General features: G+C 49.5%; 1 protein-coding gene across 3 annotated transcripts in view; it reads right to left on the bottom strand.

Moving 5' to 3' along the window:
* Window positions 1–14,329: 14,329 nt before the first annotated feature.
* RYBP (RING1 and YY1 binding protein) overlaps window positions 14,330–21,075 on the bottom strand; it is a 41,676-nt gene continuing 34,930 nt past the window's right edge. For all 3 annotated transcript variants that reach the window (XM_063411588.1, XM_063411587.1, XM_063411586.1), the window contains one exon: window positions 14,330–18,247. In XM_063411588.1, the coding sequence (XP_063267658.1) occupies window positions 17,995–18,247 (253 nt within the window). In that variant the 3' untranslated portion in view covers window positions 14,330–17,994. The remainder of the gene's footprint in view (window positions 18,248–21,075) is intronic.

Here is a 21,075-nt window from a genome sequence, read left to right as displayed (position 1 = left end):
GGTGTGAGGAAAGCCCTCCCCTGCAGAGCTCCAAGAATCAGCCAGAGGCTTCTGTGTGTGCAGGATTGGACCTGGAGCTGCTTCATGGAGGGATGGGAGAGGGGCAGAGGGGGGCACAGAGCTCTCCAGACATCCAGCACCAGCTGGTGAAATCTCTGCTGGAGGTTGCAGTGTGGGATGAGCTCACTGGAAACCCCTCAGTCCCCTCAGCACCCCTCAAATTTGGTGTCTGGGTTTAAATTCAGATCTTCAGCTGGGTCAGAGGGCTGGCTGCAAGCCTGGGATTTGGACACCTCTGGAGAGATTGCAGATCAGGAGTAAAGTCAGTGGCAGGAGCCCTCCCTGGTGGAGTCCCTGAGCTCAATGACAGCAGTAAAGGGCTCTCACCCATACTGAAATGGCTCATACTGAAATTTTAACACCCCCAGATGGAGCTCTCAGAGCCACTGGCCACACTCAGGCAGTTCCCAGGGACCTGGGCAATGCTGGGCATTGTTAACAGGAGCACAGTGACCTGTGGGATGGGACAGGAGGGGTGGTACCTCCCTCCAGACTGGTGGTTCAGTGGCTGGAAGCACTGGAACCTCTTTCTCCCCACTGATTTCGTAGTGGAGCCAAAAATGATGGAAATTGGGGTCCAGTCTGCTGAAGAAATGATTCCTTCAGCAGCAGCCCAGCAAAGTATCACAAAAGCACAGGACTGGCAGGGCTCAGGAGGGCTACAGAGCACCACCAAGACCCCTGATGCAGCAGGGGATTTGTTGAAATGTGTGGGTGACCCAGCCTGTCCCCACAGGGTACAGGCACAGAGCCACCCTCCAGCCACAGCAGCTGCCCCCTGGGGTACAGTGTGACCCCGAGCCCCCCGTCCTGCCCCCAGCCCTGCCTCGTGCTCCACTTTCCATCCCTGCACTGCCAGCTGGAGCTACACACTGCCTCCTATAAATCCTTTCTAAATGAGCATCAGCATTTAATTTATTTCAGAAAGACTGACTGCTTTGCCTGTGTGGATTCTGCATGGGAAGCACGGGTGAAGACCAGTGCTCAGATCCCAGAGCCAAACGCTCACCAGTCAGTGAATGCTGGAATTTGGGTTCCATAACCCATCCTGCCAAGTCAGGACTTGGCACTATGAGACAGCAGTGCTCAAACTTTCCATTAAAGCAGCTCCCAGTGCCCTGCGTGCTCCTGGGCATCACTGTGAGTCACCTACAGACAGGAGAGCAGATGTGGCTAAAATCCTTCCACTGCTGCAATTTGCAAAAAGATCTACTGGCTGTGGAAGACTGCCAAATTTTTCAAATTTTTTGAGCTGGATATGTTGTTCCCCTAGGCTAGAGAAATGCCACTCTTTTCCTCATTCCTCCTCTCTTTCCTCTTTTTTTTATTTTTTTTTTTTTTTTTTTTTTGCTGCCATCACAACCATCAGTGCATTCTCTCACTCCTTTTTACCAGGAAACAAGGATGAAAGAAAGAGGAGCAGGAGCACCCTCACCAGCACCTGGACCATTCCTTTGAGCCCTTAGCTCAGGTAGGGGGTACCCAGCACTCAGCAGGATGCTGCAGAGCCCTCACCTGAATGTTACACTCAGGCTCGCTATAAAAACCTCAAAACCAACCCCAAGCAGGGATTTTGCTGAAATAATCATCGTGCCAGATGCTCCAGCACTCCACCACAGCCTGTCTGTCACTCTGGTTGCCAGATGCCTTCATGGGGTTTTGTTCTGGATGACCAGAAACAGAATTAGGCTGCATCCACAGAGCCAGTGCAAGGTTGCTAGGAGATCCCTCTGTCTGAGAGGAGCTGCCAGCCACAGGAGCTCCTGGTGGGTGCAGGGTGCTGTGCTAAGGTTGTCTCCTTCTCCACACGTGACTTGGGAGTCTTTGTGGAGACTCCAGACTCTCAACAAGAGACTTTGGCTCAACTTTGAAACTCGTGGAGCTCAGGGGCAGGGTGGGAAGGGGATGTTGGTGAGGCCATTGCAGTGCCTGTAAGGAAAAGCAAATTGTGGGACAGGAGAGGCTTCAAAATCATATCCCACTCCCAAGTTAAGAAACAAAAATTAGCTTCCCCCTTTGATGTAAGATGAATTGCTTTTATGGCAGGGAAAATGGCATTTCTTCCCCTGGGGCAGTGTTATTTCAGCAAAATGTTTGTTCTGCATGGCAGCAGGTACTGCCCATGGCCCGAGGTGCTGCTCCAGACAGCAGGGCTGGTCCTGGCCTGGCTGCACCAGTGCTGCCCCTCATGGCAGGATGGCCACTGTCCCTGTCCCCCACGCTGCTGGCAGCCTCTGGGAGGGGTCACAGGTTAATTACACTTATTCATTAGGGCTGGTGCCAGGGGCCTTTGTGGGGAGCAGCAGGGAAATGAAAGCAGCTGCAGGAGCAGCCAGGTTGGGGAGGGGAGAAGGCAGGAGGGGACTGAGCAGGGGGAAAATTCATCTGGGATTCAGGGAGCACTCCTTCCACTTCTGCCTTTTACTAATAAGGTGATGCCATCCAAAAAGGTGAACTTTGAGGCTTTGGCAAACCTGTTTGCTTTAATGAGGCTGGTTACACAAATTCTGCCCTTAAATGCAGCTGGTACCAGCCACAGAAACCAAGGGGATGAGGAGGCTGTTAAAGCAAAGTGGGTAAAGAACACTAAAATGAGCTCCTCAACAATCTGTGATGCTCTGAAGCCTTGAGCACGTGGTCACCTGCAGCTTTCCAGTTTCAGTGGCTCTGCTGGCTTTTTGGGTTCCCTCAGGGACTGTGGAGATGTTGATTCAGCAGGCTCTTCCCAAGATGGGATGGGTGCTGTGGTGCTCAGCCTCTGCTCCAAAATCCTGCCCTGACAGCTGTAGCAAAGGCAAACCAGGTCCTAACTCATCATATCCTGCTGTACCAGGCACATCCAGCTTCCTCAGAGATCCCACCTGAGAGGGCAAAAATAAAATATATGCACACATATATTTTTCAACTATGTCCATCATTTCGTGCACTTTTTGAGTGGAGAAATTTCAACACTAATCCCAGAAGGAGAGGATGCAAAGCTCTGCCTTAACACCCTCTGGAAAGCTAAAAGTGTTCCTTTGACAATAGAGAACAAGACTGAGTTCTTGAGAATCCCACCAGCAGAGCAGGAGAGCCCAGGGGCCCTCAGGAGCTGTGCAGATCCTTCTCTCTGCCCTGAACCTCAGGCTGCAAGGCAGAGGCTCCAAGTGCTGAGGAAGCAGGAATGTGCTGCTCGCTGCCTTTGCAGGATCTTGGCTCGTAACAGCAATTGGCGCAGAGTCATCCTTATCAGCTAGCACATTAATCTTAATTAACAGATCGACAGCAACCGTTCCTCCCTGAAGCTCCCCTGAGCATTCCCAGCCTTTGCTGTGCTGCTGCTCCAGCATCACTGTGGATCCTGATGTGGGGGAAAGACCAAATTCTGTGCATAGATGGAGGGGCTGCACTGGCTCCAGCCCTCCTGGAGGCGCAGCTGAACCCAGCTGGGAGAGCAGAACCACATCCACCCCTAGCTGGGACCAGCACCAGGAGCATCCCCTCCACCCCAGAGCACAGATCCTGGTCTGGGCTGTAGCACCCACAGTCCCTGAACTGTCCCACTGCCTTTGTCCAGGGACAGACATGAGAGAGGAAGGGTTTCCCACTTTTACATGTTTCTTAAAAGGAGAATTTTGTAAAAAGAAAAAAGAAAGCAAACCCAGACAGATTATCTATGCAAATGTGGTAAAATCAATCCAAACCAAACTGCAACAGCAGGGCCTCTCTCACCTTCTGCTCCTGGTTCTGCCAGGGCTGGGAAATCAGAACCGACTGTTCATCCTGCATGAACAGCTCTGAGGGCTGAGGCCCCAGCCAGCAGGGACCCCACTGCTGCCATGGCACCACAGACCCCATCCCTGTCACCCACTGGGGCCAGGGGCACATGTGGACCCCCACCCTGGGGTCATGGGGCAGCAGAGCTCCGAGCAAGCCTGAGCCCAAAGAGGCAAAGGCTGTGACTGGGGCAGAGGAGTGAACAGAAGCAATGAATTGGCCAAGGCTCCAGTGAAGGAGAGAGAAGTTACAGCCCCTGGCGCTGCAGTGTGAATTTAGGGCACAGTCATTCCCATCAGGTAATTAAAGGGCACAGAAACAACATCCATCACACCTTGTCTGAGGACATCTCAGGTCAGATACAGGGCCAGGACAGCTCAGGCCTGGCAGAGCTCAGAAAAGAATGTCATTCTCTTATTTAAAAAAACCCCAACAAACAAAGACAACACCACCACCACAAAAAAGCAATTCCCTTGTCCAGCTCAGCAGATCCCATCCTCTCTGCCCGGACTGGACCCTGGGGTGGAGCAGGCACTCATGGCCACAGCAGCAACCCTAGAGGACCCAAATCATGACTGTAACCAGCAGCAGGCTGAGCACTCTGACCAAACCCTGTTAATTCACTAATGAAGGTGTCCCAGGGGTCTGTGCCCCTCTGTGCCCTTGCCCCCCTCCCTCTGGATGCCTCCACACCCAACCCTGGAGCAGCAGTGGCTGGGATTAGGGATTCCTGCTTCCCAAAGGCACCTGGAAACCTGAAGCTCAGCCTCTCCATGTGTACAGATGATACCACAAGTGCAGCCTGCTTTGCAGAGGTTCCCTTCCAGGGGTGCTCAGTAATTGTGGAAGTTGGAGCACCACATCAGGCAGAGAGGTCAGCCCCAGGCACTGACTGCTGAGCACACTAATCTGGGTGTTTTTCCAACAGAAGAGAGGAAAAAACCTCATCTCAGCTGAAATACCAAGGCGTTAAAAATTAGTTGCTGTTCATGTGCAGTAGCTCTTGTTATTGAAAACACCATAAAAGTTTTACTGTGCTGACTTAGGGTGCACGTAAAGAACCTGGCTTGTCTTGACAGGCCATAAAGGAACTTTTATGACCTATTGGGTCAATGATTTGCAAAGAAGGATTTACACTGCTGTCCAGGGCTGGGATGAGCTGCTGTAGGAGGAACACACCAAAACTGGTCCTCAGAGCTGAGGGGTGAGCCTGCTGTGGGATACACAGTGTGTCTATCCAGCATGACTACGTGTGTCAGCACGCCTTGCTCTTACACAAGAGATTGTGCTAACTTGCTCTTACACAGATTGTGCTAATTCAGAAGGGCACAGGATTATGTGCTGAGTGGGGTTAACTAATTGACCTTTATTCTTTTGGAGTTGCAAGTGGAGTTTTAAGAGGTACAAACCTTACCCATGCATCAGTTCAGCTCTCCTCTGGGGATAAATCTTCAGAAATCCAAGCTGAATCGCCGGTGTTGCAACCGCTTTATCTTTTATCACAAAGTGTCAGCTCCACTGGTCCAAGGTTCACTTTCAACACTCTCCTGGAAGAACTCGAGGGAGAAGAGGCCCTGACTTGGTGAAATATCATCACCTTGGGCTGATGTGGCCAGGTCTGCTGAGGAGGGAAAGCCCTGCTGTGGCAGCAGCCTCCCTCAGGGACAGGGCTGCTTTACCTTTACAAAGCACGGGGCACACACAAGGGCACAGACTGCAGCTGCAAGCCAAGCCCCTGTGAAATCCAAACACACACCCCCAGCCTCAGGGGCTGCTGAGAGGGGCCCAAGTGACAAAAACTGCCCTGGAAAAGGGACTAAGCCCCCAGTGCCTCCTTCCTGGGGCAGCACACACCTCACAGGCTCTGCTCTGCCTGGCTAGCACAGCTTGTGTCACCCCAGTCCCCTCCAGCCCAACTTGGCTGCCTGCACTCAGTGCTGGTGTTGGAGCCATCCCCAGGGCTGGGGAGCAATGGGGAGAGTCACCCAGAGCACCCAGATGGAGAATCACTGCCCAGGCTGAGCAGCACAGAGGGAGCAGGATGATGGCAGTCCTGGGGGAGCAGGATGATGATGGCCATGGGGGGAGCAGGATGATGATGGCCATGGGGGGAGCAGGATGATGATGGCCATGGGGGCAGCAGGATGGTGACAGCCAGGAGGGAGCAGGATGATGATGGCCATGGGGGGAGCAGGATGATGATGGCCATGGGGGGAGTAGGATGATGATGGCCATGGGGGCAGCAGGATGGTGCCTGGCAGGAAAAAGAAGAATGGTGCCAGCCATGGGGGCAGCAGGATGGTGCCAGCCAGGAGGCAGCAGGACGGTGCCTGGCAGACTCAGAACCCCAGGGAGTTCTGCTCCCGAGCCTGGCGCCTGCGGGAGGGAAACAGCAGCCCAGAAAGATCAAACACTTCAAATGTTTCTCTGCCGAGTGCCAGTGTAAGCTGAAAGGAAAGCCAGTGAAGCCTCAGTGCTGGAGGGTGGAAGGATCTCCCAGCCAGGCACTCCCAGCTGCTCCCTGGGGCTATGTCTGCAGGGTCTCTGGGGGATGAGCCCTTCAGATCCAGCTCACCCAGCTGTCCACACTGCCCTGGGGATGTTCGTGCAGGTCAAACCCTTGAAGTGGGACCCTTGCAGCCCCTCCAGGCAGCAGCGTGACTCTCCCTCCTGCAGCTCCCAGCCCTGTCCCCAGGGTCACAGCGCATCGCGGGCATCGAGGTGGCTGCACTCTGCAGACCTCCCTCCCCAGAGCCCTTCCCCTTCATCCCTCGGCATCCAGATGGATTGAACCAGATTTGCTGCACACGTGGCAACCAAATGAAATGGTTTCTTTGGCAACAATAATGAAAGCCTAGGAAAAAACCTCTGCTTTCTGTCTCCTGTGACTCCAGCAGCCCAGGTAACGCCGAGCGGGAAGCAGAGAACTGCAAGCATCTGCCTTGAATTACTGCCTCTGATAGGAATCAGACATGCACTCCAGCATGTCTGCTGCAGGTTTATTTATTTATTTGGGGCCTGATTGATTTAAAGACTCCCTATTGCCTGAGCAGCAGCATGGCACAATAATTCACTTGATCTCTGATTTATATTTCATGTTCAAGTGAAGCAGGACGCTTCTGTCCAGCACAAGAGCTGTGTGTGCCAACATTGTGCTCAGCAGCTTCAGAGAACCTGGGCATGCAGAGAAGCAAAAGCTGTGGCCATAGAAGGGAGTAATCAGAAGATAAAAGCCCTGTCACACATCAAAACTGTGTGGCCAGGGTCACAAACTGAAATGGGGACTCACAAATCACTGTCCCTATTTGCCCTCTTGCACAATGCTCAGTCCCAGGCTGTGTTTTCCAGCCAGGTTCCATCCTATCTTATCCTCTTCCCACGGTACTCACCTCACACCACAGCTCCAACAGCGATCCTGGGGTCAGTGACGGTCAGTCCTGAGCTCCCCAGCCTTTCCAGGATGCTGGAAGACTTTGGGCCTTTTACAGGTCAGCAGGGGAGAGCACAAGGTCCAAGGCATCTCCCCAAACTCCTCCACTTTGGCCCTGGTGGGCCCTGGATTTCCTCTCTGACCCTGTGCCAGCAGGCCTGGCTGCTCTGCACTGGGTGAGGTAACTGCACCTAATTAAGTCCCTCTGCTCCTCTGCCTCCCATATGGGGAAGGATCAAAGCCCTCCTGAGGGGGGCCCAGGAGGGGTGAGACAGGAGAGGTCTCCTGGGCTGGGAGGGGGGTACAGCCAAGCAGAGACACCTCCTTTTCCCCTGTCAGCATCCCCCTGCCCTGTGGCCCCTCTGAGACATCCCCAGGCACCTCTGGCTCTGAGCAGAGTCAGGAGCCTGTGAAACCCATGGGGGACAGGGCCAGCAGTGACCCCTTCCCCCTGTGCCCCATCACCCTCAGGGTGCCCAGGACTGCAAACACCTCCAGGTGCTTTGCTACCACACTGGTGGCACCGAAAATAGATGCAAGCTATTTCAAACGTTTCTCCCTGCTTTTTACAGAAATTGTTACGAGGAGCAGAGTTAAGATCTGCTATTCTCTGCTCTGCTTCCCACTTGGAAATACCTTCCAGAAATTAAGGAGGATAAAAATAGCAGCATTCAATGGGAACAGGAGCGAGCTGCTCTCCTCAGAAGATGCTGCAATCACGCAGCGCCCGAGCCCGGAGCCGCCGTGAACAGCGCTGCCAGTTGATCTCCTTCAAAGCATTGTTGAATGAGGTCTTAGCCTCGTAATTTAAGGGGATGAAGTCCTTCCTAAGGCTGTGAAGATTTGGGCTTTCCAGATCTATTATTTTATATTAACTCCTCCTGGACAACCTAATTAGACGAGGGAGAAAGGGCTGTTCCCTCCCCGCTCCGTTATCCAGGGCCCTTCCTCCTCCCGTAAGAGATTTTATTTGTGCTGCACAGAAGATTTATCAACTGCCTTTATAGCCCTCCCTGCACTAAATCACACTCCTAATGGATAGCCTGAGGTAAGAGCACCACTGTTTATTTTATTATATATTTTTTAATCCATGGAATAGCAAGGATATATGCACACAGAGCTGCAGGCTGAGCTCTGCCTCCCCGGACAGCAGTTTTAAGACTCCCAAGTGGAATTACTTGCACTGGCCAAGATCTCAAGGGAGAGCTTGTGAAAGCCTCAGCAGGGACATCTCAAGGTCCAAACACACAAGATAGGGATGATGGGAGCAGAGAGGTAGCTTTCCCCTCTCACCCTCTGCTTCTGTGTGTCACCAGATCTGTGACTGGATCCCAAACCCCTGTCTCTGCAGAACAGATCACCTCCAGCTTTGCCAGCAATGTGGAAATAATCCAGATGGAAAGACAGTTAAAAATCTCTATTTACTCTAGTCCAGACATCGAGAGTGTTGTTAGTGCTAGATAAAGGTGAGAAAAGAGAAAAGCACCACTGGATTTCAGTGCTGTTTGAGTTCCACTCCACCATCTCAGCTTTCAGGAATGCCAACCCCCCTCTGGCAAACCCAACATGAAGGAGAACCTGTTGAACAATGGGAGAGTCATTAACCCACTACAAATAAATTGCTGGTCTGCTGTTGGGAAAAACATCTCCCAATGTCCAGCAGGACAAGGGATAAATTCCCTTCCTGCATGGAGAGTCACTCCCAGCCTTGTGTAAAATACAGCACTCAACACATCAGCAGGAATGACTCCAGGGACTCCCCAAGACAAGGAGGGATGATGGTTTCATCCAGGAGACCAGGGGTCTGAGAGCTTCACATCCTGCTCCATGCAGCTCCTGCTTCTCAGACAATGTATGGATGTGGGGAGGAAAAGGACCACTTCAAAGTAATCCTGTAGATAAAACCCTTTTCTCCCCTGGTTAAGCTCCTCTGGCTGGCAGAGAGGGCACAGTGAGCACACCCAGCTCAGGGGAATCACCAGCTCTACAATATTGGCTCATCACTTCTCTCAATGGAGTCACCTCCCACTTGTTTGAACTCATTGTCTTTGACTTTATCTTTTGATTGATGAGGACTTTGGCTATACAAATCTGTGGGATTTACAACTTGGCACAGAAGGAAAATGACAATTGGCATCTCTAACAGGACTTGCAGAGGATACCTGGGTTCATCAGGACCCAAAAGCAGAGCTGGTCCTGCATGTAAGAGAAACTGATGCAGGGAATGAGTGCAAGGCTTGACAAAGCTGTTGGTGAGGGGTGTCCAGCGGGGCCACCTCCCCCAGCTGCTCCAGGACTGCTGCAGCAACACAGCAGCACGGAGAAACAGAATGCAGGCTGCTCTCCTGCAGGGGAGGGTGCCAGGGGGGTGGCAGGGGTATGGCAGAGGGATGGCAGGGGGATGGCAGACCCTGCAGAGGCCAGGGGGATGGCAGAGGGGGTGGCAGGGGGATGGCAGGGGGATGGCAGGGGGATGGCAGGGGGGATGGCAGATCCTGCAGAGGCCATGGCAGACTCAGCAGAGGCCAGGAGGATGGCAGGGGGGTGACAGACCCAGTAGAAGCCAGGAGGATGGCAGGGGGGATGGCAGAGGGGATGGCAGACCCTGCAGAGGTCGGGGGATGGCAGGGGGGTGGCAGACCCTGCAGAGGCCAGGGGGATGGCAGGGGGATGGCAGGGGGGTGGCAGGGGGGTGGCAGGGGGATGGCAGGGAGGATGGCAGACCCAGCAAAAGTCAGGGGGATGGCAGGAGGGATGGGAGGGGGGATGGCAGGGGGGTGGCAGACCCAGCAGAGGCCAGGAGGATGGGAGGGTGGATGGCAGACCCTGCAGAGGCCAGGGGGGTGGCAGAGGGGATGACAAACCCAGCAGAGGCCAGGGGGATGGCAGGGGGATGGCAGACCCTGCAGAGGCCAGGGGGATGGCAGGGGGATGGCAGACCCTGCAGAGGCCAGGGGGATGGCAGGGGGATGGCAGACCCTCCTGGGATGAGTGGGAAGCTGGAGGCAGCTGAGTCAGACACCAGCCCGCACGCAAACCCCAAAAGCTGGTGCCCCTGTCAGCCTCTCCCGCCCCCCGCCGGGCTTTCTCCCGCCCTGAGTGTCATCACAATTCGGGAGCTCTGCAGTCAGGGGAGGTTCCCATCACTCATTCTCCCGTGCCATTGTAGCACAGCGGCTCCCGGGTCGGTCCCTGCCAGGGCTGTCACAGCAGTCACACCCCGCAGCAATCCCGCCCCCCGGGAACCACCGCGCTCCTTTCCAGGGAACGCTTCCCCAGCTCCAGTCCACATTTTCCTTCCTCAAATTCACACCAAGGAAACTTGGGTTGGATGAGGAGAACAATGGGAGCAGCTAAACGCGTTTCCATCCCCTGTCTCCTGGTAGCAGGGATGCTGCCGGGCTCCCACGGGCTCTAATATCGAGCCTGGTAAAGCCTGGGTGCAGCCCTAACCCTCAGCCAAAGCCTCAGCCTCTCACAAGGGCTGAGCAGAGAGATTTGGAGATTTCAGAGGATTCTCCTTGCTGGGAATGAGGACAAGGGCCATGTGCATGTCAGAAAGGTTGAAAGGCACGATTCATTTGCTCCTGGGCAGAGGCACCCACAGGGCTTCCCCTGGCTGTGGGGCAGCTTCTCCTCCAGGCTCTGTGAAGCCTCTTCCAAATCCACTGAGGGGCTCAAGACTGATGGATGTCTCTTTAAACCTTTGAAAAAAATCTGGATGTATAAATAAATTAACCCACCCAGAGAGCAGCATCAGCCTGCAGCCCTGACCCTGTAGTTCCTTCTGCTGCTCCATGATTTCGCCTTTCTTGGATCAGAAAGAAATTAGTTTAATGGAAAGCTACTTTTTCCTGCCCTTCCTTCATCTTATTTTTATAAACCCCATGGGAAGTAAAGCATATGAACAGAGACAGCCTACTTGCTGTGGATGCCAATTTGCAGAGTAAGACAGCAATAACCACCCAAAAGGGGTGGGAGGGATTGTTGGCCCTATTTACTCTTGGCTTATGCTGGTGATTCCTCAAGAGAGTCAGAAAGAGAGTAAATCCCTAGCAGAGACAACATTTGGCAAGTTGTGCTTTTAAACACCTTTAGCCTGTCCCATAGAATATCTCTACAACCTATGTAAAAATAGACCATCTATATTTAAGATTATAGCTTGTATGTATTAGGTATCAATTCCTAGGTGAAGGCAGAATTAAAATTTCAGTGGTTCTGCTTCTCTACAGCGAGATTTAAGCCCTCCTAAAATACACAAACAAACATGGAAAACTCCTCCTGCCAACTCCACGCCAAACCTCCTGGGCAACATGAATCACACAGCACAGCATGAGGAGGAACAAAAATCAGCTTTATCCATTCCCATTCTACTTACCTGGGCCACTATGTGCTGTTCCTACAGCATTCCAGCCTCCTCCTGCTCACAGAGATATTCTGTACCCAAATTCAACTCCCAAACTTGTTTTTTCCAACACTTGAGAGGAACTTAGAGCAGCTTAAACACTTCAGATCTCCCCCCTCAAACGCTGTTCAGCTCCAGTAGCTGTGGCCAATTAAAAAGGTTCCTGAAAATCTTCTGATGTGCTGTTATCATGTGTGTATTACACTGGGAATTTCACAGTATTTAAGGGAATATCAGCTTTGGATGCCCCTGCTTCACCTGCTGGCAGGAGGAAGGGAGGATTGCCAAGGCAGGGATGTGGAGCAGCAGGGATTCTCACGCTGGGACTCTCCAGTTGCCACTGTGCCATTTTCAGTCCTTCTAAGAACGGTTTTGGAGAAGGGCGGAAGTGGAACAGCCTTTTAAGGATGTCAGAACACTTTTGACAGCTCCTAAGGATGAAGGAGAAGAAGTTGGAAAAAATCAAGAATGTTAGAAAGTAATGAAATTCCAGTATCCTGGGAATAATAAATAGTCATGGTGGAGAGCAATGCCTCTCTCTTTTCTTTTTCCATTTTTTTTCCTATGGAGACAGAGGAGAACAAGGGAGTATTTGTTTCTTGATTCCTCATCTAGGAAGCACAACTGGCTCGTGCCTTCCGTGCTTCCTGCACAGCCGGGGCTGCCAGATCAGCTCCTGCTGTGTGAGGAGTGATCCCTGTCTGAGGAGCAACAGGGACTGCAGGCATGTGCAGCACTGGCTGCAGGGAGACAGCATTTTTACCTTTATTATCAATACTAACTGCAGACCAGAGCTAGGCACAGAGTGCTCTTCACTGCCCCAGGCTTCCATGCTCTGCCACGGGGAAGTTTTGCAAGTGGGACAATTGCAGCGGAGTGAAGTGCTTTGATTAGGAAATTCTGAAACAGCTTTTGGTGTTATTGGTGATCTCAGCATGCAGGTTTTGCTCTGCTGAGAATAAACAATGAGAAAACACGGCTGAAGTTTCCAGTGTCCTGTGAGATGGGTTCAGCTGGAATCAGCATCAGCCCCAACCCTGTCTGGAAAAAGGCTCCATACAAATATCAAGCAATCCATCATCGTAAGGGAAAACAGCAAACAAGCCTTGCTGTGCCTGCTGACAGCAGGAGAAAAGGCAAGCAAGATTTGGGCATGTAAATATTCTAGGAAAAGCCAAGAGAAAGGCAGGCAGAAAGACCAAACCTTCCCCTCTCCTTGTTTCAACTACAAAAGCCACGAGGCCATCCAGGTGTCACAAAATGCAGCCAGTCTCCCTCTTCCTCCCAGATCCTGCTGGTTCTCCAGATCAATTCATTCTGTTTTCTTTTAATCTGATCCATTTGTGAATCACAAGTGACGTTTCACAGCTCTCCTCTGTTTAAAGCATTGTAGAGTCAGGTTTACCTTTCAACAACCAAGCGGGGCTCTAGGAATCCATCCAGCCTGAATCTGAACACGTGCATCCTTGAGGGATCTTGAAGTCTGTGAGTGTGACACTGCATCATCTTCATACAGTGACAGCCAGCAGGGGACAACTGCAGCTCCAGCACTGGAGGTGGCCCTTGGCTCATGTGGCTCCAAGGCAAGGAATTTCCAGACAGGAATTTCCAGACCAGTCAGCTGAAATCCCAGCAAAGGAGTGAGTGGGCAGGCTCTGAGGGAGATGACACTGCCATGGACGTCTTTTGCTGGCTGCATTCAAGCCTTTACCTTCACATTCCAGCATGAAGGGGATGAAGATGCAGCCACCTCCTCCTGTCCCTGCAGCTCTTGGGCTTTGCCCCCATGGTGGCTCTGGCACCTTTGGGTGGTCACGGGTTGAGCAGAGGGACTGTTCCTCTCCTCAGTCCTCAGCATGCCAAGCAAGTGCTTTTCAGGTCTGTGGAACAACCAGTGTCTTTCCTGTTTCTTCTCATTCTTGGCACAAAGGCACCTGAACCGCTTCCAGCTGAGGTTAAAAGCATTCAAGCGTCTGTTTGCACATGGGGTTTCCTAAAGCGACCTCTATTTGTAACACACATTTCCCCTGGCATACCTGAAAGTATCCAAACACTTTTTCATTTAGGAACTGCCCTCCTATTCCCAGGAAAAAGATGTTGTCCCCTTGGCATTTTATCTGTTGCTTTGTTTTCAAATTTCAGCTTCATATTTGAACAGTTACATCACACATCTCCCATCTCGGGTGGTGGAGGGGAAACACGAGCTAGAAAGAGCACAGTAATTCACATCACCTTGTCTCCTAGGCAGAGGAACACAACACTGCTTGAAAAATACCAGTATTTTTATGCTACAAAAATACAATTAGACTCTCAATTACACTTTATTAAATTTACTCCTGGGACTTTGTTAGCGCAAGACAGGCGAAGGAACTCCCAAGGGCTCTCACTAAATCCTCTGCACTAAGCCTCACCACTGCTGCAGCTACAGAAAGGGGAAAGTTGTTATGTCCAGGGACCAGAAACCCAAATTCTGCAGGCACATGTGCCACAAAGTCTCCCCAAGTCTTGAGTCCCAGGGAACAAGCTGGATTTACTCACTTGACTGAGGTTTTCCATGGGCACAAACTGTGTTTGCAGAAGTGGGTGCTCGAGCGGTGCCTCAGGAATGAGCTGCTTCAGCAACAGGACTCTCCACCTTTTCTGAATACTGGCATCTCCCAAAAAAGAGAGCTTTCAGATATAATTAAATTTTACTATTTTATTTGTGAAAAAACTACAAGCAGAATTCATAAATAGACATTTCTATTTAAAGCAGGAAAATGATAAAGTGGCTTCTAATAACAGTCGTGCACATGCCAGTAACAGGAATATATTAACATCTTTTATTTGCTAGACAAAGAGCAGTGTCCAATATAAATTTCCCAAAAACATTTAAGACCTGTGAATTTCTGACCAGTTCACAAAACCACCATTGACACTTTAGCATGAAGATTAAAACAAACCTAACAGGACTGTCAGCTCTAAAGACTTTACAGAGCGGAAAAACTTTCAGAAGCGTTATACAAGCTGTCTTTCTGGGCAAATGAAAAATAGAGCTCGTATAATACATTAACATAAAAATCCACAAGATAAGATTATGTTTTGACATACTTAAACAAGCATTCTATATTTGTCTCCAACAAACAAAGCTAAGGAAATAATGTAACCATCTTTACACAGTAAATTAAGGTTACAAGTCATACACAAGAACAGAACTGCTTGCGCATTAAAAACTGTTCAGCTCCATTGTCATACTCTAAATGTTGGCTCTTAAAACCATTCGGTTACATACAAGCAAAGGTTATTATATAGTCAGCAATTCATAAATTTTCAATAATTTAAGTTTATGGTAGAGTTTAAAAAAGTAGACTGAGAATGATCTTGGTAAGGCAGGTGAAAACATCTCAGTGGAAATAAACTCACAGAAGCTGCTGCCAAATTTTGGATCTGTCCAATCCGAAGCAAAGTTCCAATTGAAATAAATAGCCTGGTGGTGTAAAACGCTGTCACCTTTCCTTTGCAGAACTACGTCAACTGAGCGAGTCAGGCAAGCTGTGTCGGTGTCTGTGTGTGTGTGTGTGTGTAAGAGTCCGAACTTGGCCATCGTAACACTGTGCTTCACTTACCTGCGTTCTGTGCCACTGAACACCGTGAATCTGGTCCTTCCCTACGCTAGTGTTTGCTTGGCTTGGTTCTGGAACCCCTTCCCCACCACGGCCGCGGCGCCGCAGGAGCGCCAGCTTCCGAAACGAAGCGTGAAAGCCAACGCTGTCCCTCCAACCCACAGCACAACAGCTACGGGTGAGGCCGGGGGTCCCATGCTCAGCTAGCACTTCCTAACTGATTGCAGAATTACAGGTCACTCGTTCCAAAGAAGTTTTCCCATCTGTTTATAGCAAGCTACTTCACCGAGGAGGCACGCCAAAGGGACAGATGTTACCGACTTTACCGCGAGTAGCTGGGTACGGCGTTAAAGCTTTTCAACTGATCTACAGGTCTAGTTTCACTTGAAAAAGAAGCAATTTCCTGGTACACACAATGCTATTTTTTTTTTCTTTTTTTTTTTTTTTTTGCACAATTTCCCAGATCCAGCGAAGAAGGTGAGCACGTGGTTTGACTTGAAGCACCAGAATCAGCCCTGCTGAGGCCAGCGGGACCTGCCACTCGCTCATGCTCTTGGCTGGATCACGGCCGAGATGCACGCAAGCCTAATTGATAATGGATCATTTATAAAGCAGTGCAAAATATACAAGTTCAGGGGCATCTTCAAAAAATCTCTCTTAAAAAATTATTCCAATACATTTCAGTAAAATAAATAAATATGGCTGACCAGTTTACCCTCCCTGAGACCCTTAAAGGAATAGTAAAAACTGGAAAAGGAATGTCTTTGCAATATCCCACTAATGTTAAAATGTGGATTGAGATATTCATAGTATTTAAAACTATGTATAATAAATTGTCGTGATGCTCATAGGAAGCATCTGTTTTCCTTTGGTTCTTTAATACTTTTAAAAATGCTTACAAAAGACAGCCTATACTGTGAATATAAGCAGAATCAAGTTGGGGTGCCCATGTTAAGATATTCAGAATAAAACCACTGCTGCCAAGGCACTGCCACTGCACGTGCCTTCAAGCAGGGGCTCTACCAGATCCCTTACTCACACATTTCTGTCGCCAGTGTGAAAGGAATCTACGTCTGCTACTCAAAACCACACAGATTTTAAAAGAAATCTTAAATCGGTTGCCTCCACAAAGAGAATTTTCTCTTGCCAAGGAAATAATTCACAATATAACAAGCAGGCACAAAGTTGTCAAAATGTGGCCCTCTTTCATCATGCCCAAAAGTTATGCATTTGATGTCAGATGAAGCCACAGCCTCTGTGCCTGAAATTACTGCAGAGCACCCTGGGGCCACGAAATAAAGATGAAAAGCCAAAGAGGACTGGGGTTTATTTTGCCTTTTAAACAAAAGTTTGTTTCACCTCTTCAGCCAAGTGTTTTAGCAGGATAATGCATGGAAGGTAAACTGTAAAGCAACATTAACAGGCCAGGAAAAGAAATTATAGTCTGGATAGCTTGAGAGTAAGAATGAAGGAGATGCTGGTCATGAGCATGAGCCACACACTGCTCACTTGCCAGCATGAAAACTTTTCCCTACTTTTGCTCCCACAGCAGGAGACTCGGAAGTGTCCGAACGCTGCCAAGCCCATCAGTGGACACGAGGCTGTTCAGGGAGCACTCCTGGGATACAGATGGACTACAAGGATCAGAGCCACCCCAACAGCATGGACAGGACAGATGGAACGGGGCTGACAAGCATCGACCCACACCAGCTGGGTTCCTGACCTCGGGATTGCTCCCAGGCTCCCTGCTGCCTTCCACCCACAGAACCACTCCAGTTCTGGTGACCTCGGGCACTGAGGCTGCTGGCTGGGACTCATTAACAACACCAACACGTGTGGGACTGGCTGTGTCACACGGGTCTGGGGTGTGACTGGTGGGGAACGTTCTGCTCCAGCTGGGCACAGACCTGCACATCACCCTGAGTGACCCTAGGGGAAACACCTGGAGCAATCCTCTCTCATCTCACAGCCCAAGCTGTAACAATCAAAACCGTGTCCAGTACACTTTAGCCATTGCTTAGGGAAGAAACAGGGAAGGAACAATAGAGAGAACAGGTCCCATACAGGTTCAAACCTTCAGGAACACTTTTCACCTAAGACCAGTTCCATTTCAGTTTCAGTACTTTCACAGAAGGGGACTGTCCCAGATCTTGAACTGTTCAATTATTTTGTTTTATCACTTCACAGTGTTTCAAGCACCAGCGTTTCCATGTATTGGTTTCAAATAACCCTTTATATATATTTATTTATATATATATTTATATATAATTTATATCAAAACTGATAGTACACAGTATAACTGGAAGAAGAACTGAACTTAAAAAGGATATGTTGAAAGAGGATGGAGTTTGTGAATGCAATAAATAAAGTCCCCTTCCCACCCCACCCTCTCCCTACCCCAAAACAAAAAGTTGTCATGTTCATGGAAAATTGTGCACAGCAGATATTATAAAAAAGTAGATTCAGGAGCACATCCAATTATAAATGATTGTTAGGAAAATCATATAAAACAATGGAATACATAAAAGTGTCAAGAGTAATCACTAGGGTGAGAAATTCCTTGGTGGCCAGATGCCCACGGCAAGCAGAAATGATCCTGGTTGCATCAGTAAGAGGTCGATGTCCGAGAAAGTGTGTTCAAGCACAGAAGAGGCTCTCCAGGATTTGAACAGCGTGGGCAGGTGGAGTGTTTGAATTTCATACCCTGATTCATAGTTTCCACAACTCCATGTGCAATTTTTTCAGAAAGATTCGTCGTTGACTGCCGACATGTCCCCCTTGGGCGTGGAGGAACGGGACGAGCCCTTGTCTGTGCTCTCAGAGCCCGAGCTGCTCTGATTCTGCTGTTCTGATCCTGCACTGGAGGTCACTGTAGAAGACGACGTGGATGAAGAGCGAGTCTTTTCTTTAAAGTCTGTGATAATTACTGTGACATTTCCCACTGTGACTGCCAGCTGCTGTGCGGTACTCCTGTCCACATTTTTCAGTCTGGGTCTAAAACAAATGAGAGGACATTTATTAAAAGGATAAAAGTAAAGGAGAAAGTTTATTAGGAAAAGCATTTGAAAACAACCTCGGTGTGACTGGCGCTCCCTCGCCTGCGCAGATGGCAGTGGCTGGGAGGAGAACCCAGGCAGGCAGGGGGCTGCAGAACACAGGATGAAGGTGTGACCTCCTCCCTGTGCCAGCCAGGCTCCCTGTGCCTCTGAGGGCTGTGAGCACACACAGCCCCAGAGAACAACCTGTCTCACAGAGCTCTGCGCAGGGAGCCTCTTGCAGGCTTCTCCCTTTCCAATCCTGCCAGAAAGGAGGACATCACAGCAGAGCCAAGAGGACAGGAGCCAGACAGAGAGAAGGATCTCCTCCCCAAGGGGCAGATGAAAGAGTTCTCTTATCTAAATTCACCATCTCATCATGTGCCCTGATGTTATGAGACAAGGCTGTGACTCTGCAATACAAAACCACATGAAAGCATTCGGCCACGGCTCTTTCATTCCCATGTTGGAACTCTGCAGCTGCAAACAACACAGGCACTGGGACAACTTGGCTTCTCTCTCAGCTGCTTTGAGCTTATACAAATCAGATGCCCAATCAGCCTATGGATAATATAGCTCAAAATGTTCCCTCTGGAATCGAGGCTACTGTAAATAAAATCCAGAATGTACAACGGTATTTTTTGCAGCCAGAGCTTTTGGTTAGGAGAAAAAGAAAAGGGGAAAAAAAAAATACAAACCACCTGAAAAGAACCCACTGGTATTTATTGCTCAGGATTATCTCAGTAATTTGCATGCTGTGTTATCATTCAATTAGTAATGTAGCTAATAAGGGCTGAAGCTCTAGGAAGCTGACATTCAAGCACATTTCACAGGCTGGTCCAAAGCTCTGCTTCAACAAGCCTTGGACACTCCTCCAACTACCAACAAATTCCAAGTCAGCTGCAGCGCCTGCTGTAATTTACAGCTTTTGCTCCTAATTAAGGGTCAGGCTTAAGCAGCAGAATATTCCCAATAGGGAAATTAAAAAGGAGAGTCTTTATACATCAGTGAAAAGTAGCTTGCTGAGAGCTGCCTTATTGAGAGGGATGGAGGGAAGGTTAGTTTACTTTGGGATCAAGCTCCAGCTTTTAAACCACTCTGCCTTTTCTCCTCCTCACTTGCAGCACACAAGGCTAGTGCAGTAAAACAGAAAAAGAGGGAATTAAGCTCATTTTCCACCCGCCATGAATACTCAATGGCTTGCAGTGGTGAGTTAACAAGGAGAAAGTCCTTAAGCAGCAGTTATGCAAGGGGTATTCCAGAATCAGACAGAACAGAAAAACGCATTGGGGACGGATGTACAATTTCCAAAATAGACCAATTGCATTTCTGCAACCTTCCTCACTAAAAATGAAGTTACTGCACCAAAAATATTATTTTCTTATCTAACCTAGGAGGCAGCTGCAATTTTTAACAAGTAACACAGGAAAAGCATTTCTAATAGATAGAAAACACACACAAAACCCAAAAAACCCAACCAACACTGCTGCACTGGGCTAACACTCAGTGAAACTCCTTCTTGCAGTGGCCCCTTCACTCCGGGACCGCGGGGGATTGGCGGGGCAGAGAGCTGTGCCTACGCTGCACACACACACTCACAGGAGCTGCCAGGCTGCACACAGAACCCCGGGGAGATGAAATGATGCCACCTCGTCTGTGGCTTACAAGAAAGGCCAGCTGGCTCAGCAGGTTTGGAGGTTTCCGCCGGCGCTCCGGCACCGTCCCGGCAGATCCCCCGCGCGGCCGCCGCTGTTCGCGGAAGCGTGGTACCAAGACGTATTTTCCTCCCTGAGCCCCGAGTTCCTCTAGGAAACCCAGCTCTTCCTGTAATTTGCCTCGGTCATTTGTTTCCTCCAGTACTCAGAAAGAGGCAAAATGCTGGCCCACATACCGGAACAGAGCCTGCTGGCTCCACCTTCCTACAGGGTTGGATGTGAACTCTGATTATTGCTCATGAGAAGGCAGCTCTGAGGGTTAAAATTAGTTTCAAGAAAAGAAAAAACGGAACTGCCCATGCATCTTTAAATGCCATGAAGACGTAAGGTGGAAGGGCTGAGGAAAGTAGGGCTGAGGTACAGGATTTCCCCACAGTCCCTCTCACAAACATTTATGTTATCACTTTTAGAACTGAGCCTCCCAACCATTTCTCTGGGAGGTTTTCAGGGTTTCCCCTGTACAAAGAGCTGATTAAGCACAGATGGAAACCACCAATCTCTTCAGCACATGCATACAATTTCTGCTTCTTACAGAAGAAAGGGAATGGCTCACTCATGTTATTTTGCAAAATTAAACACCCCGATGCTTCATGTTTATAGCAAAAAAGTTTTATGGCCAAATAAGTGAAGTGTTTCAAAACATTCAATCTGAAAGTACACAGGAAGGCATGGTATAAACCAAGATGTTTTGTCAGAAACAGGCATGGTATCCAAGAAATTTAAACAGGATTTCTTAAAAATCCAGAGAGCCCTAAAAGACAATTTACAAAAAACAAAAAAACAAACCCAGAACAACTGTTAAGCAATCTGGGCATGAAAAAAACTTATCATTCTGTAAAAATCAGAAAAAGACTCTTGACAGCACTCCTGAGAACAGTGAACTGCCAGAAAAGTTCCACTAAACAAAACACTTAAAACAACAGTTTGAGTAGTAAAGGAGATGAGGTCTCCTTTAAATATACCCAGCTAGACCTGGTACCATTAAGGCTTAATTAGGCCTGGCAAAAGCTTGCCACAAAACACTGCCTAAAAGACTTTGCAGTAGACAGAGTGACTCCTTTAATGAGTAAAA

The sequence above is a fragment of the Prinia subflava genome, chromosome 14 (genome assembly GCF_021018805.1).
Source record: "Prinia subflava isolate CZ2003 ecotype Zambia chromosome 14, Cam_Psub_1.2, whole genome shotgun sequence".
Classification (NCBI taxonomy): domain Eukaryota; kingdom Metazoa; phylum Chordata; class Aves; order Passeriformes; family Cisticolidae; genus Prinia; species Prinia subflava.
This window is presented reverse-complemented; position numbering and strand designations above follow the sequence as displayed.